This window comes from Centroberyx gerrardi, chromosome 12 (genome assembly GCF_048128805.1).
Source record: "Centroberyx gerrardi isolate f3 chromosome 12, fCenGer3.hap1.cur.20231027, whole genome shotgun sequence".
NCBI lineage: Eukaryota > Metazoa > Chordata > Actinopteri > Beryciformes > Berycidae > Centroberyx > Centroberyx gerrardi.
The window spans coordinates 7995646-8013087 of record NC_136008.1 but is presented as its reverse complement, the minus strand read 5'-3'; the positions used below and the strand labels follow the sequence as shown (position 1 = coordinate 8013087).

Here is a 17442-nt window from a genome sequence, read left to right as displayed (position 1 = left end):
ATTTTCCCTTTTCACCATCATCAGTGCATCAGTCTACTCACACTCGACTTTGACCTCGGCCTGCTGTGATTTCCCAGTTCCAAAGGCGTTAGTGGCTGTGCAGCTGTACAGTCCGCTGTGGGAGGGAGTGACGGACCGGACAGTGAAGGTCTGTTTCAGTCCCACAGTCTCATCCGTCCCACCACTGCTCTTTGTCCAGGTGTAGGTCGCCGGCGGGAAGGACTGGGCCATGCAGTACAGCACCAACTCCCTGTTTTCACTCACAACGGTGCCATCCCGAGCCATTACCGTCACAATTTTGGGGCTATCTACATTTACCAAAAATAAAGTCAAAAAGACATGTATTAGAGTATTAGCCAATATGCACTGAGATGAATAGTAACGGGTAGGGATGGGATGATACAACCACAATACGATGTAATAAATAAAAGTTCAATGACAACAAAATCATGATTCACTGTGCATATGAAATCAGAATAGGCCAATGCAAGCAAAATGATTGTAAATATAGACAGAAGTAACACTTGCTCTTGTGGATTAAGAAACAGTAGTGAAAATTGAGATACTAACTCTAAGATTGAAAGCCTCCAGTGAGGAAAAAGTTAACTCTTGAGCTGTATGCACAAAGCCCAAGGCACTTAGAGCCTACGCTTTTCGACCATAAGGTCTTCATCAGGGCAAGAAAGCTAAATGCATCTTTGTAAATATACATTAAAATTCCTAGCAACAAAATCTTGTACAAGACACCATTTCTCTTTCTTACTGGGTGAAATTAAAGGCATTTTAATTTTTACATGACAAGGACAGATTTGTTTGTATCTATTCTTGCTGTGTGAAATAAAGATATTTTAATTATTGTAATGAGACAGGTTGCATAGGCCATTTTTTTGCTGGTAACTACTGGTTTTGACTGGGTCATAACGACTTGACTCATTGACTTATTCTGACTCATAGCTGTTACCTACATCCATCTGTCCATTTTACACTAACGCAGTGCTCCCTCCCTTCCAGATTACGCAGGATTAGTTCAGATGCATTACTGTGAGGAATGAGCTGCACTCACATGTCACATTCAACTCCTTTTCTGTCCAGTTGGACCCTTCAGAGTTCCTGGCATTACAGCAGTAAAGGCCTGCGTGGGTTGAAGTCACATTAAATGAGACTTGAAGAGTGTTGGGAGGGTGTGAACGATAACTGGATTCAGGAAACCGCCGTGAGGAAGAGCGAGGGTCTGACTTGGAGGTCCGTGTCAAGGTGAGGTCTGACGGTGGGAAGCTTTCAACGGTGCAGCCAATGGTGATGACGCGACCTTCCCTCACCTCACGAACCATAGACAGCACAGGTCTAGTGGGAGGATCTGTGGAAAAGAAATAGGTGTGAGCTTGACCCCTGTCCTGAAACTGTTTAAAAAAAGACAAACAAAGATACACAATTATAAAACATTGATAGATTGGTACAAGTTATAAATGCTAGGGATGGGACGATACGCTTATCTCACCATATGATTCAATGTGCGATATGGGGTTCACAATTCGACACAACCACGAAACGATGTAATAAATAAAAGTTGCACAGTCAACAAAGTCTGACTGTGCAGAGTTATGTTCATTTCTGAGCCACAGATCTTTCTAGCAATGGCATTGGCTTGCTAGAATGTAAACAACTATTTAAAAATGTCACCACAAAGTGCAAATAATATAATTTTGATTTTGACTAGCTTGTGAAATTGTGATGATCAAGCCGTTTCATTTGTGATTACTACAGCAGAGTAAAATGTAGCTAATATCGTGATTAATTTTTCTGCCCCACGATACGTATTGTCACATTTTTTGTATTGCGATATATCGTCCCATCCCTAATAAATGCTGATTTTGGGATATCCACCTGCTTCCTGTTGAGAAAAACGTTCACATCACAGATGGGTACAACTTTGTCCATACAACACTACTACTTACAAAGTACTTGTATGTGCAAACTGGTGCTATTCTCCCCTTGGTTAATGCTGTTGATGGCGCTGCACATGTAATATCCACCATCCTTTCTTTCTACCCGCGTCAATTGAAGGGTTTTCCCATCAGTCGGCTTGGCCTTCCACTGTGAGGAGTTGTGGTACCAGGAGTACCTCACTGGGACAGGATAGGCATCGGTGTTACAGGTTAATGTGAGGTCGTGACTCACTTTCACCTGGTTGTTAAAAGAACCACTGCTGGAAACCACAGTGCTTCTCGGACTATCTGTAAAAAATGGAAAAAAAACTTTGGTTTGGTTTCAGTGAATCCAAAGCAACATGCAGTACCATGAGTGGATGCATTTTCAGTATGGATGGTCCCAGTGGGAATCAAACCCCTAACCCTTGCATTTTTTGTGCCATACTCTACCTATTGATATATACAGGACCAGAGGCTGTAAAACTTACATTGAACCTGGATTTTATGTGGCTCTGATGAGCCACTACCCGCACTGTTAGTTGCTTCGCATTTGTAGGAGCCGCTGTCCTCAGGCTTGATGTTGTAAATGTAACTCTGATCTCCCTGCCACAATTCAAGAGGCTGTTCGTTTTTATACCAAGTGTAATCTTGAGGTTTTGGGTTTGGGTTGCTTTTGCTCACTTCACAAGTTAATGTTATGTCATCTCCCTCTTTAACTTCTTGGTCCTTTGTTATTGTTTGATTATTCATCGTCATGTAAACACCAGCAGGGGCATCTGAAACAGAAGATTTGAATACTATTTGACGTTGATTCACAATGATAATCAACTTTTACAACATGCACTATCACAAAATATATGGGTGAAAACAACACTTACAGAAAAAGAACTCATAATAAATTTCAGATCGATACTACACAAATATCAGAGCAAAACATTAAAACATCATACAACTACTGTAAGGTCAAAAATGATACCACAGTAAAATCCTAGGAGCAATATCATAGGAGATTAAACAAACAAAACACAGATATACTATAAAGCCCTGTGGGAATATTAGACAAATGTTATAGTGATTTTTTGTTAGGGGAAACAGAATGAGGTCTCTTTAGTGAGGGAAATGAAATTCAAGTGTAAATATAAGAAGTTCTCACATTTAACATCAATATTGAGTGTGTTTGATGTCTGATTCCCAAGCTCGTTTTGAGCTACACAGTGGTACTTTCCACTATGTGAAACCTCAATGAAATCAATCTTCCACTCTGCCTCAGACTTCGCTTTTTGTCCGTCTCTATACCAGGAGAAGGTGGCGCTAGGACGTCCTCTAGTGGAGCAAGTGAGAGTGACAAGGTCTCCTTCGTTGGCATCTGTAGGGCTCATAATAGCTGAAGTTGTTTTAGGGGCATCTGAGTCAACAGAAGAAAAGAGGAATTGGCTACAATTTACAGTAAATGCATTTGCATATAGCCAAAATGTAGGTGAATTATTTATAGAGATAGAGAAGTGAATTATTATGCATTGTATTTCATTAGTGTCCCTTTGAACATTTAGCTACAGAGAGAATTCATTATTCCTCAAGCTAAGTTTACCTAGTACCACACAAAGGTGAAGGTGGTTTTTACGTATAGTTATGCTGCCTTCAAGTGCTATCATAAATCACTGTAATTATGAGATTAGCATAATCAAACAACCCAACAAAGCGGTATGGCTGTGAGAATTTTCGGAGATACCCAAGTTGCCGAGATATATCTCGAGGGGAAAATGGTGAAGAGCAGGGAAACTGTGTGGTAAAAAGTGATTATGTCAATTAGATGCCAGATTTTTGCTTCTTCATTGTGCGGCTGCAGCGCAAAATATCTCTGTGGCCCTTGATTTCTAAAATTAAACAGCCATCTAAAGCGTACTTTTGTTACAGCGTGCATTTTGTCTTTATTTTGTCCGAAAGCACTTGAATGCATGGCTATTCATATTCACAGCTTCTGCACTCGGAAGAAGGAGCTTACAAGGAGCACTTGAAGGCATCATTAGATTGAGTATTCATTTCCAACAAACAATGTGAGTTTGAGGTGTTCATCATGAAGTTCATCATTCAATACTTCCGAAAGAGGATCCAGTTTGTTAAAGAGGTGTCATTTTATCAATCACGGATTTGGGATCATATTTACTATTTTATTAAAGGTATAATTTGTTTTGTTAAGTGCCACACTACTCAAATGATAAATGTCTCATTATACAACTAAACTCCAATCATGAACTTACATTCAACGGTTAGAAGGATTTTCCGAACCAAACAGTCTTCTGTGTTACTCGGTGTTTGACATGACATCTCCTTCTCATCATCCTCCCAGCCAGCAGGAAAGCTGACTGTGGTGGTTTTAATGCTTTTGTTGTCACTGTGTTGAGGATTTTCCATTTGTTTGCGCCCAGTAATTTGTGGGTATGAAGCACATGAACTTGATGTGGAACACCGGAGGGTTACCGTGTCATTCTCCTTCACGACAGGCGGAGTCTCAAAAGTGATCTGGCATGGATTTTCTGCAGACAAGAGGGTGAGACAATACCAGTGATGTAGTGGTAAATAAAAAGGTGGCTGAATGATGACCTCTAGTCAAGAAAAAGGCCATACCAACATGAACAAAAATAATTTCTATTTTCAGAAAAGCATTAATTTATGCTTTCGCTCCCAATCAGATCATTTCTAGCTCCAGAGCAGCTCTGCCTTTGTGAAGTGTTTGTATAACTAAAACTCCAATTGGTGAACTGAGGATTTTATCCCCATATATTTCTGAAAATGTCTTTCAATAATGTTCAGATCTGTGATTGATTAACTTACCTTTAACTGTAAGGTTCACCCCGGGCTTAGTTTCCCATTTTCTGTTTCCATCAAACCTGAAAGAATAGATTCCGCTGTCTGTTTTCTGTAGGTTGTTGATCAAAATACTGCATAGTGCATTTTTTGAACTGCTGCTAAAACTTGAACTGCCATTGTATTTCACTCTGGCTGCCAAGTCCTGACTGACACGTGACTGACGTTCTGCTGTGTTACTGTAAATGATAGTGGTAGTGCCATCATAATCCATGATTTCATCATTCCATTTTGCATTTTTCATCCAAAACCAGGGTTCATTTTCTTCATGATTAAGTTGAATGGCTTTACAATTAATTGTAATGCACGACCCCTCTTTGGCTGTCAGGTGACGGTCTTTTATTTCGAAGAGTGGTGCTGAGCAAGAGAAACCTGTGGTGGTGAAAACACAGGTAGAAGAGCCAGTGAATTTAGTGCCATTGAACCAAATGTAGGTCTTCAAATGCAAACATCATAATTATAATGGAATAATAAAAAGCCTACCTCTTATTAGGGCCAGAAATGCCAACCATCTGCATATCCATGCGTTAGTTTTCTGAATCATATTTACACCTGAAACAAAAAATATGTATGTGTTTGTATGTGTTTGAGTTTGTGTGTGTTTGTGTTTGTGTGTGTGTGTGTGTGTGTGTGTGTGTGTGTGTATGTGTGTGTGTGTGGGGGTGTGTACATGTGAGCATTTGCATGTGTCATATTACAACTCCAGGCTGCTCCAGTCTTGTGAGAACCTTGTAACTCCAGGTTTTTTTTATGTTTTAAATTTTTTGCACATAAAGTTAACAAGGTTATTTACACATGTACGACCCCATGAAATCCATTCACAATCTCAAAGTCAAAAGTGTGTCTGTCAAACTCAAACGCTGCCCGTTTTAACTGAAAACCATCCGTCTTAACAAGTCCTTTAATCTAGAATTGGGTCTTAAAATGTTTTCAAGAACATCTGCCAGTGCAAATCAAGTGTAAATCAAGAATTTTCTTCTTCTCTTTTTTATTATAGGTGTGGTGTGGTCTGCCTTATTCTTCCTTATTTCAAGATAGTGACACTTGTGTCTAAAGAATTCCCGTAACAAACAAAACTGCACTGGAAACAACTGAAGTTAACTTATCTCACCCCACTGGCAGAATTTTTCATTTAGTTTTAAGAAAATTCAGAATGTATCTAAATGGTTTGTTAAGATCCACAGTGCAGTTATAATTGTTTCGTTATATGTAAAGCACTTTGTAACACACTTTTTGAAAGTGTCCTACAAATAAAGTTTGTTGTTGAAATTAAGTTTCACAAATCAGGCTGTTTTTCCTTCAATCCTGAAAACTTGACTTTGGAGATACAAGGTTTTCATCTGACTTAAGTGATACAGTATGTTTAATTTACTGTTTTCTGCTTCACTAGTCATGCATTCAAAGTATAGGCTACCCATAAGACACCACACCCTAAGACTTTCGTACAGAATCACACACATTGAATGCCTTCCTTTTACAGTAGGCTATATTGCATTTTTGTATATATTTTGTCTTTCTATTTCAAAAACATATGGGTAATATTGTCAAAAATGAATCCAGTATTGCTACATTTCCACAGATACACATGAAACTTTCAGTTTTTGGTATTTCACATAAGAGCGCTACACCCGTACATACATGCAGATGACTTTTTCAAACAATGACATTAGAGGAAACATTTTAGACAGAAGCACAAACGAGCTCATTCTTACCTCAGGAGAACCATTTAGAGCAGTCTGCAGCACACATCCTCCTTTCTAAAGTAAGATTAAGATTAAAAAGGGAAGTTCATAGACCTCACCGACAGAATTTGCATTCCTGATATAGGCGAGCCAGCGAACAGAAACTTTAAGGTGATGGAGTATTTTTATCCTCACTCACTGCACACACTGTGCAACACCTACTGTAAAACCTTTCCTTACTTACAGTGACAGCCGAATGTCCATTACAATCCAATAGTAGCCTAAACAGGGGCGATACCGTCTTTGCACTGCACTCATGTTAACTTTCCAAGTGTTGAACAGTTTTAGACATCTCCAGTCAAAAAGTGTTACTGTTTCCACACACCGTTACAAACATATCGAGGGCTTGGAGCCAAAGGGGCGTAAGTGCGATTTTGGGCGAATATGAGTATTATCAATTGAAAGGTCTCAGTGAGATCTTTTCAGTGCCAAAAGGACACAACTGAAATCATGACCCATAAGTTTTAATTTTGTTTGCTGCCAAAAGGGCGTAACTGCACGTATGCCCTTTTGACACCAAGCAAAACCCCACTTTTGACACTGAACAAGCATTGTGGGTAGAGGATTCTAACAGCACTTAGGTCAACTCAAAATGCATGCTGACGTAAGTAATGCTAGCATGGCAGCATGATCACATCATTTTTAGTATCCTATTCATATCCTAATTAATATTCTAGGTCAGTATTAGATGAATGTAAATATGTTAATATTCCCATTAAATACTTAGGCCTGTAGATTCAAAATGTTATTTTATAATGTTAGGAGTGTGAACTGGTCAAGATGAGAATACAAATCTAGGGGTAGCAACATACTCACAACCTAACGTGCATCAGGTTACACTGAGTTGATTTCAAAGTCTCAGTTGCTATGGAGATAATCAGACTGATCAAAGATGCCTGGAACATTATGCTGTTGCCCTGTGAAAAAACATAAAACTAATTCTGCCCTTTTTCATTGTTTTACTTTAATACATTTCATCTAGAATACATCTTATCACCCAAGGATCCATGAAACCTCCCAAACAGCCATTCTTATAATATAACTATAAGGGCTCTCGGAGAGCGCAGAGCTCCGCCAAGGTTCCTGCTATTATTGCTTGTTCGTGAGTCGGATCCGGATCCGCTCCAAAATTTAACGGGTTCTTCCTTGGCCCGTGCTACACCCTTCCACAAAGTTTCATGAAAATCGGGCCAGTAGTTTTTCCGTAATCCTGCTAACAGACAAACAAACAGACAAACAAACAAATGGCACCTAAAACACAACCTCCTTGGTGGAGGTAACAATACGCTTCCTTTTGAATTAAATCATGCTTCTGCAGAGAGTACCGGCATTATCATATCCCCTTTTTCTTTTCAAAAGCTAAATACCTCTTCTCTAAACAACCTGTACCTGAAACCCGTAATGACATGTGCCTGAGACAGGTGTGATGTTTGCATGTGTGTGTGTGTGCGTGTCTGGGTGTGAGTATGTGTGTGAGAGAGACTGACAGGCAGGGAAAACCAGTGAGCAATACAGAGAAACAGAGAGGTGTGATAAACATCTTAAGATGAGGTTTCATAGAAGGTGTCAGAGATCTAGACTGATATGTACGGTGGCTGACAAGGGCAAATGTGCTACAACGGCCCAAAACATTTCCATTAGGAGAAACGTGCTGCAGCTTCAGAAACAATGCCAATTCAAAAACACATACGAAAATCCAAAACAAATACAACAACGGAAACGTGCTGCAAATGAAAAAACGTGCTGCAGAAAGCCAAAACAAATTCATTAACAGCAAACACGCTGCAAATACAGAAACGATGCAAAGTCAAAAACACACAAACCCCGAAAACAAATGCAACCGAAAAACGCTGCAAATGCAGTCAACACAACGTAAGTGCTCCAGGCCTCTAGGGGGCGCGCTAGGTTTGTGAGGTTTATTAAAAAGGTTTATTAAAAGTTTTTAACAGAAAAAATGTATCAATCAATTTGATATGATCCATGTAGCCTACAGTTTTAAAGGCCTTGGTGAAAGTTGCTGAGCATTACTTCAAGATAAAAATATTCATTCTGATTTTGTTTTATATTTCAGTGTTGATTGAATTGTAATTGCTAGATTTGTATTAAAATGAATGTGTTTTACAATTGTTTACTTACATACGCCCATATTCTGCATGGCTGTATTGGGACAATGTTTGTGCCAAAAAGGCGTATTTCACTCTTTTGCCATTTTTAAAAGGTGAGTGACTAAGAAACACTTTGAGTATTTAGCAGAAAAAACAGCAACTAACAAGCAGTGTTGTGTACAGGACACTTTGGAGATGGAGTAGGGTGGGTGGTGGATGGGACACAGACACATTTGACCATATGTGTCAAATTCAAATTTCAATTCAAATTTCATGTGTGACAAAGGACACCCCTGGACATGCCTAAATATGCCTGTAACCCACATAAAGTGGATCAGCAAGCTTTAGTAGTTACACAAGAAGACCGCTACAGGGCACAAGAGTATGTCTTTAGACTGCATCGCCTTCACAACGGTTGGCCTTCCATATAGGCAGAGCAGATTGGGATTTAGAGGAGAGCACATTAGAACTCCGTCGAGTAAAGTGAGAGAGTAAAGCTAGAGAATCATTAAGTGATTAATGTGCAGAATTTATCAAAGGTTGTGTTCTTTCCTGATTACGATACGATTTTGGTTGCGACTGTTTTGATGCCGCGGTGCATGTTTTTGAGTCCGGATCTCCGTGAAAGTCTGCAATTTTTGCTGGACAACGTTGATTGAAATACAGTGAGCCGGATTCCCATCCCATCCAAGGAGTGTGTGCATGGTATCATCCAGCGTACTTCCTCATCACCTGCAGTTGCAGCGAGCGATCTTCTGGAACAGATAAGCCTATGAGATCTCAACCGAATACACTACCCGGGTAGTAACACACACACACACACACACACACACACACACAGCAACACACACATGGAACTTACCTTAAAGGAATACTGATGGATTGAACTCTGGGCTAAAAGAACTTTGGGACAGAAAGACAGCATAGTGCTGGACATTTGTTTTATTGTTTGTTTACTGTGAGGTGTAATTTGTGTGTGGCAATAAACAGTTGTATATCTTGCCAACCACATAACTAGCCGTGACTTATTCGCTCCTAGAGACAAACCTAGAGGAGATTGGCCCATGATAGTTAAGCTTACTACAAGGTACGATCATTGTAGTAGTAGGCCTGCTGTTTTACTGTGTTACATGCCTTTGAAAGAAGAGATTAACATATATTAGGGTAAATCTAGATGTTAGCGAGATTATGTTATTAACAATGACATATTGTGTTGGCAGGGGTGGGTAGTAACGCATTACAAGTAACGCACATGAGTAAAAAAGTAGTTTTTTTTAAGGAACGAGTACTTTTAGTTCTTTTTTTTAAACTGTACTTCTACTCTTTACTCAAGTATATTTTTGAGCCAGTAATCTACTTTTTACTTCACTACATTTGCCATTTATACCTTTGTTACAACTAGTCTGCTCTAAATGCGGGGATTGAGTGTCGGGGGGGAGAGCGCGCGAGGAGCACCTCTACTGCAGACGCCAAGCTGCCAGCTGCCTGGAAGAAAAATAAGCACCACCTGTCTTCTGACCACGATGCGATGATGACGGAGCAAAACCCAGAACAAGAGGCAGCTTCCAACAAATGGGTATCCCCAAATGAAAAATGTGAATGGAGAGAAGTTTTCATTCTCTAGTTGATTGACTGAGGTCTTGGTACAGGGAGTAATACTACAGAACAGAAAATCTGAGTTTTAATGAATTGTGTTGTATTCGGTATCTAATGCATTTTGGGGCTGTAATAGGTTTGGTTACTTTGATAATGTCTGTAAATACTAGAGTTAAACAGACTTATATTCTGTTTTATAAAGGGCTAAGAAAGTTTTATCAACAAGTACTGTGTTTTCATTATTTTGCACTGGCCCGCACACCCTAAAAAATATTAAAATGGAAAGTAACTTGTACTTTGAGTAATTCATTAACCAGGTACTTTTTTTACTTTTACTTGAGTAGGTTTCTCAAATGGTAATTTTCACTTTTACTTGAGTAATTTTTTATGGGAGTAATTGTACTTTTACTTGAGTATAGATTTTCAGTACTCTACCCACCACTGTGTGTTGGTCTCAGGAAAGAAAGAAAGAAAGAAAGAAAGAAAGAAAGAAAGAAAGAAAGAAAGAAAGAAAGGCAGCCTTCCTTTCACCCAACAGAGGACTGGTGGACCTTTTAGTTACTGATGAGGTGAGTTTAAATGTGCTTACACATGCTTGCACACATAAAGACACAAACCCTCAGCCATACTGTATGCTGTAATAGCTCTATTGCAGTGCATGGTTGAAATTAACCTGCAGTTGCTGTTACAACAGTGGAGTGAATATCAGTAACACAACACAACATGACTGCACAAAACAAGACTGTGGTGAAAAACTACAGTAAGTGTCCTCTTCTCAAAGTGCTCTCTCTGTCTGTGCTGGTCCTTAGGCCAACTCTTCACAAGTGGAGGCGGTTTATGCCAATAAAGCCATGCTGGAGGGGGACGGAGGAGACAAGGAAGATATCCTAAGGACCAGCACAGACAGAGGGAGGCCCAGACAAGACATTTTGAGCAGACCAGCCTGTTAAAGCCTGCAGGGGTGAAGGTGGCGTGATTGAAAGTGAGCATGAGGCGCAATGTAATGCTGTGGGTTCGAGTCCAGCTCTCGATCGTTTTGTCATGTCATCTTTCACTCTTTCTCTCCTGTCAATCCTGCTTGTCTCTCTTCTGAACGCTGTCTAGCAAAGCAGAAAACATCATAAAAATGAACTTAAATCAGTTGGTGGGAAACTATACACAGCAGATGTCGATGTTAAACTGCATGTTTGGGAGGAAATTTTAAAAACTGAGGGTTAGGGTGTGGTGTTATCTGTCACTGTTTATTGATACCTTTTGATGGGTTTTTGTTAAAAGACATTTGTTAAAAGTATATTCACGCTGGTTCAAAGAAAGCTGTACATGATATAATAATAATCTTTATTTGTATAGCACCTTTCATACACAACATGCAGCTCAAAGTGCTTTACATCAATAGAAGGCAGATAAAAGACAGATAAAAAGATAAAATTCATATAAAAGAACAAGCAAAATGCATTGCATTAAAAGAATCAAATCAAGTAAAATAGAAAGATATTTTCACCCCCTTAAAGGAAACACAGAATCAAGCGGCGTTACTTCTTGGTATTGAGTAGTCACTCTCACACTGGTGACACTGTCAACCAGTATACGATTAAGTGTGCCTTACCTCTCCAATGATAATCACAACTTAAAATATGATAAGATAAGATATGAGTCAGAAGTCGTACAAACGCTAAAATCAAAGCAGGTTAGGCTAATTGTTCGGGCATTGCAGTGAAGCTGTTGCACCACAGCTTTACCACAGTACACTCATGTCATTCTGGGCTTTTTTTAAATTCTGTAACCATGTCAATTTACTAAATATTACACCAGTGTCCCAGAACGTCAAAGTGATGCCAGTAAACTTTTGCTCTTCTCTACACACAATTTCTTTTTACTCTTTATTGTGACTGGACAAAAATGTGGTACTTGCACCATATTTGTACTTAGACATGGATTCGGATCCAGCTCCTGACCTTTGTTGCATTGTCTTTTTCTATCTTTCCTGTCACTTTCCACTGCACACTGTCACACCAATAAAAGCAGAGCTGCCTCGGCAAAAGAACAAAAACAAAATGGTGGTGATATCATTATTGAATAAACAAAGCCTAATGCTCCTGATTCTGAACAGGGTTGACTTGCGGTCCTGTATAGCTCAATAGGTAGAGTATGAGTAACACTGCTAGGGTTAGGAGTTGGATTTACACTTTGTATAAGTGACATAGTGTACATAGATCTTTAGTCAGATTTTAGTACTGGGTCTTGTCTTGTCGTCATCTGAGTTGCCTCTGTTGTGGTGATGGTGGTTTCTTTGATGGCCAGGCTTTGGCTTGAAGCTCACCTCACCTGAGTAGTTTAGCTCTACCTCTTCTTCGCTGGTGTCTGTGTCGGTGTTTGATGGCATGGGATGCATAGGAGCATGTGCTCCACTGATGTTCTCATAGTCCTCCACTTTTCCCTGTTCATCCTAGGTACATAGGAGACATCGTCACCAGATCATCTGTGGATATAGCTGCTTTTATGCTGCAATGGCAGAAGTTTAGCTGATTTATTAGCCAGCAGTTACTGTGTACATCACTTTTACCATAAATCGCTGAGATAATTTCCATGCTACACCTAAACTTCACATTTCGACAATTCGGGTAGGCTAATATAGACGATTTTCCACTTTCCCAGTCCTATTTGCCACTTTATTGGGTCATTCGTATGTGATACACTGATAATTTCAATATTTCCAGTAGCACCTGAAGGCAGCATAAGTGACAAAATTATGACCCTTTTGCAGACTAGATCCTCTATATGTTTACATAATTTGAATAAGGAATTTGTGGTAATGTTTTTTTTTCCAAAAGGATGTATACAATATTTGCAACTTCAAGTCATATTCAAATGTCAGTGCGGTGTCTCATTAAGCTGCTTTTAAGTGTTCAGAGGGGCTTGGTAAACATCGACTAAAGAAACAACCACTGAATATGAACACGGATCTACTTCTTGAAATAATTTATCTGTACACCTTCCAATTTAAAGACTCGTACGAACTACAAATCCCTAAAAATAAGCTTACATTTACATTAATTCACCCTTTAATTCATGCAAAATCCCCTTAAAATGAGTTAAGGGAGTTAATGGAGGACACCCCATCGAAACCCCCTTAAACACCCCTTAATTTTTGACTCCTTACTTTCTAATATAATGAAAAATTTAGCGAGGCAGGAACTTTCCATTAATAACTCATTAATAACCCTGTAAGGCATTAAATAAATCCCTTAATTACTATTGTCTCCATGAATCAATCCATAAAGAGATCCCATAAAAACCCATGATACTAACCCTTACTTTTTTAAAGCTATGTTATTTTTAATGGATAATTTATTTGATAAATTGATTGGATAAAATGGGGGTTTGTTTTTTTTTCCTTTGGCCACAGACAGTCCGATCAATATTTATTCTATTTTCCCTTTTCACCATCATCAGTGCATCAGTCTACTCACACTCGACTTTGACCTCGGCCTGCTGTGATTTCCCAGTTCCAAAGGCGTTAGTGGCTGCACAGCTGTACAGTCCGCTGTGGGAGGGAGTGACGGACCGGACAGTGAAGGTCTGTTTCTGTCCCACAGTCTCATCCGTCCCACCGCTGCTCTTCGTCCAGGTGTAGGTCGCCGGCGGGAAGGACTGGGCCATGCAGTACAGCACCAATTCCCTGTTTTCACTCACAACGGTGCCATCCCGAGCCACTACCGTCACATTTTTGGGAGTATCTACATTTACCAAAAATAAAGTCAAAAAGACATGTATTAGAGTATTAGCTAATATGCACTGAGATGGATGAATACTAACGGGTAGGGATGGGACGATACGCTTATATCATAATATGATTACATATGCGATACGAGGCTCACAATTCGATACAACCACAATATGATGTAATAAATAAAAGTTAAATGACAACAAAGTCTGACAGAATTATGTTTATTTCTGACCCACAAATCCTTCTAGCAATGGCATTGGCTTGCTAGAATGTAAACAACAATTTAAAAATGTCATTACAAAGTGCAAATAGTATAATTTGGATGGAGAGCTTGTGAAATTGTGATGGGCAAGCTGTGATTGTGATTACTACAGCAGAATAAAATGTATCATGATCCATTTTTCTGCCCCACGATACATATTGTCAGATTTTTGTACTGCGATATACGATAAAGCATGCAGTACCATGAGTGGATGCATTTTCAGTATGGATGGTCCCAGTGGGAATCAAACCCCTAACTCTTGCATTTTTTGTGCCATACTCTACCTATTGATATATACAGGACCAGAGGCTGTAAAACTTACATTGAACCTGGATTTGATGTGGCTCTGATGAGCCACTACCCGCACTGTTAGTTGCTTCGCATTTGTAGGAGCCGCTGTCCTCAGGCTTGATGTTGTAAATGTAACTCTGATCTCTCTGCCACAATTCAAGAAGTTGTTCATTTTTATACCAAGTGTAATCTTGAGGTTTTGGGTTTGGGTTGCTTTTGCTCACTTCACAAGTTAATGTTATGTCATCTCCCTCTTTAACTTCTTGGTCCTTTGTTATTGTCTGATTATTCATCGTCATGTAAACACCAGCAGGGGCATCTGAAACAGAAGATTTGAATACTATTTGATGTTGATTCACAATGGTAATCAACTTTTACAACATGCACTATCACAGAATATATGGGTGAAAACAACACTTAAGAAAAAGAACTCATAATAAATTTCAGATCGATACTACACAAATATCAGAGCAAAACATTAAAACATCATACAACTACTGTAAGGTCAAAAATTATACCACAGTGAAATCTATAGCAATATCATAGGAGATTAAACAAACAAAACACAGATACACTATAAAGCCCTGTGGGAATATTAGACAAATGTTATAGTGATTTTTTGTTAGGGGAAACAGAATGAGGGAAATGAAATTCAAGTGTAAATATAAGAAGTTCTCACATTTAACATCAATATTGAGTGTGTTTGATGTCTGATTCCCAAGCTCGTTCTGAGCTACACAGTGGTACTTTCCACTATGTGAAACCTCAATGAAATCAATCTCCCACTCTGCCCCAGACGTCTCATTCTTTTGTCCGTCTCTATACCAGGAGAAGGTGGCGTTAGGACGTCCTCTAGTGGAGCAAGTGAGAGTGACAAAGTCTCCTTCGTTGGCATCTGTAGGGCTCATAATAGCTGAAGTTCTTTTAGGGGCATCTGAGTCAACAGAAGAAAAGAGGAATTGGCTACAATTTACAGTAAATGCATTTGCATATAGCCAAAATGTAGGTGAATTATTTATAGAGCTAGAGAAGTGAATTAATATGCATAGGAATGGAGTCATATTTCATAAGTTTTCCTGTATTATTCCTCAAGTTTAAACTGGGTAAACTTTAGGTACAGTTATGCTGCTTTCAAGTGCTATCACAAATACCATAGTTATGAGATTAGCACAAACAAACAACCCAGTGAAGCGGTATGGCTGAAAAAAGTTAGAATTTTCTGAGATAACCAAGTTGCCGAGATATGACATACTGTATCTTGAGGGAAAAATGAAGAGCAGGGAAGTTGTGTGGTAAAAAGTAATTATGTCAATTAGATGCCCCATATTTGCCTCTTCATTGTGCGGCTGCAGCGCAAAATATCTCTGTGCCACTTGATTTCTAAAATTAAACAGTCACCTAAAGCGTATTTTTGTTACAACGTGCATTTTGTCTTTATTTTGTCCGAAAGCAGTTGAATGCATGGCTATTCATATTCACAGATTCTGCACTCACAGCTTGCAAGGAGCACTTGAAGGCATCATTACACTGAATATTCATTTCCCAAAAAAATTAGTTTGAGGTGTTGAGGTGTTTAGGAGCAACACCTCACTAGCTGAAGTTCATTTAATACTTCCCAAATGAGGAGGATCCAGTTTGTTAAAGAGGTGTCATTTTGTCAATCAAGGATTTGGGATCATATTTACTATTTTATAAAAGGTAACAATTTGTTTTGTCAAGTGATCAAATGATAAATATCTCATTATACAACTAAACTCCAATCATGAATCTACATTCAACGGTTAGAGGGATTTTCCAAACCAAACAGTCTTCTGTGTTACTCGGTGTTTGACATGACATCTCCTTCTCATCATCCTGCCAGCCAGCAGGAAAGCTGACTGTGGTGGTTTTATTAGTTATGTCACTGTGTTGAGGATTTTCCATTTGTTTGCGCCCAGTAATTTGTGGGTATGAAGCACATGAACTTGATGTGGAACACCAGAGGGTTACCGTGTCATTCTCCTTCATGACAGGCGGAGTCTCAAAAGTGATCTGGCATGGATTTTCTGCAGACAAGAGGGTGAGACAATACCAGTGATGTAGTGGTAAATAAAAAGGTGGCTGAATGATAACCTCTAGTCAAGAAAAAGGCCATACCAACATGAACAAAAATAATTTCTATTTTCAGAAAAGCATTAATTTATGCTTTCGCTCCCAATCAGATCATTTCTAGCTCCAGAGCAGCTCTGCCTTTGTGAAGTGTTTGTATAACTAAAACTCCAATTGGTGAATTGAGGATTTTATCCCCATATATTTCTGAAAAAATGTCTTTCAATAATGTTCAGATCTGTGATTGATTAACTTACCTTCAACTGTAAGGTTCACCCCGGGCTTAGTTTCCCATTTTCTGTTTCCATCAAACCTGAAAGAATAGATTCCGCTGTCTGTTTTCTGTAGGTTGTTGATCAAAATACTGCATAGTGCATTTTTTGAACTGCTGCTAAAACTTGAACTGCCATTGTATTTCACTCTGGCTGCCAAGTCCTGACTGACACGTGACTGACGTTCTGCTGTGTTACTGTAAATGATAGTGGTAGTGCCATCATAATCCATGATTTCATCATTCCATTTTGCATTTTTCATCCAAAACCAGGGTGCATTTTCTTCATGATTAAGTTGAATGGCTTTACAATTAATTGTAATGCACGACCCCTCTTTGGCTGTCAGGTGACGGTCTTTTATTTCGAAGAGTGGTGCTGAGCAAGAGAAACCTGTGGTGGTGAAAACACAGGTAGAAGAGCCAGTGAATTTAGTGCCATTGAACCAAATGTAGGTCTTCAAATGCAAACATCATAATTATAATGGAATAATAAAAAGCCTACCTCTTATTAGGGCCAGAAATGCCAACCATCTGCATATCCATGCATTAGTTTTCTGAATCATATTT

At 39.1% G+C, this 17442-nt stretch overlaps 1 protein-coding gene across 1 annotated transcript in view; it reads right to left on the bottom strand.

Moving 5' to 3' along the window:
* Window positions 1-17442, bottom strand: part of LOC139932733 (B-cell receptor CD22) — a 23908-nt gene extending 6466 nt beyond the window's left edge. Inside the window, exons 1-8 of the mRNA XM_078286966.1 lie at window positions 17378-17442; window positions 16862-17266; window positions 16289-16561; window positions 15196-15450; window positions 14548-14835; window positions 1956-2234; window positions 1064-1357; window positions 42-308 (exon numbers count right to left, since the gene is read on the bottom strand). Of these exons, the coding sequence (XP_078143092.1) occupies window positions 42-308; window positions 1064-1357; window positions 1956-2234; window positions 14548-14835; window positions 15196-15450; window positions 16289-16561; window positions 16862-17266; window positions 17378-17438 (2122 nt within the window). The 5' untranslated portion in view covers window positions 17439-17442. The remainder of the gene's footprint in view (window positions 1-41; window positions 309-1063; window positions 1358-1955; window positions 2235-14547; window positions 14836-15195; window positions 15451-16288; window positions 16562-16861; window positions 17267-17377) is intronic.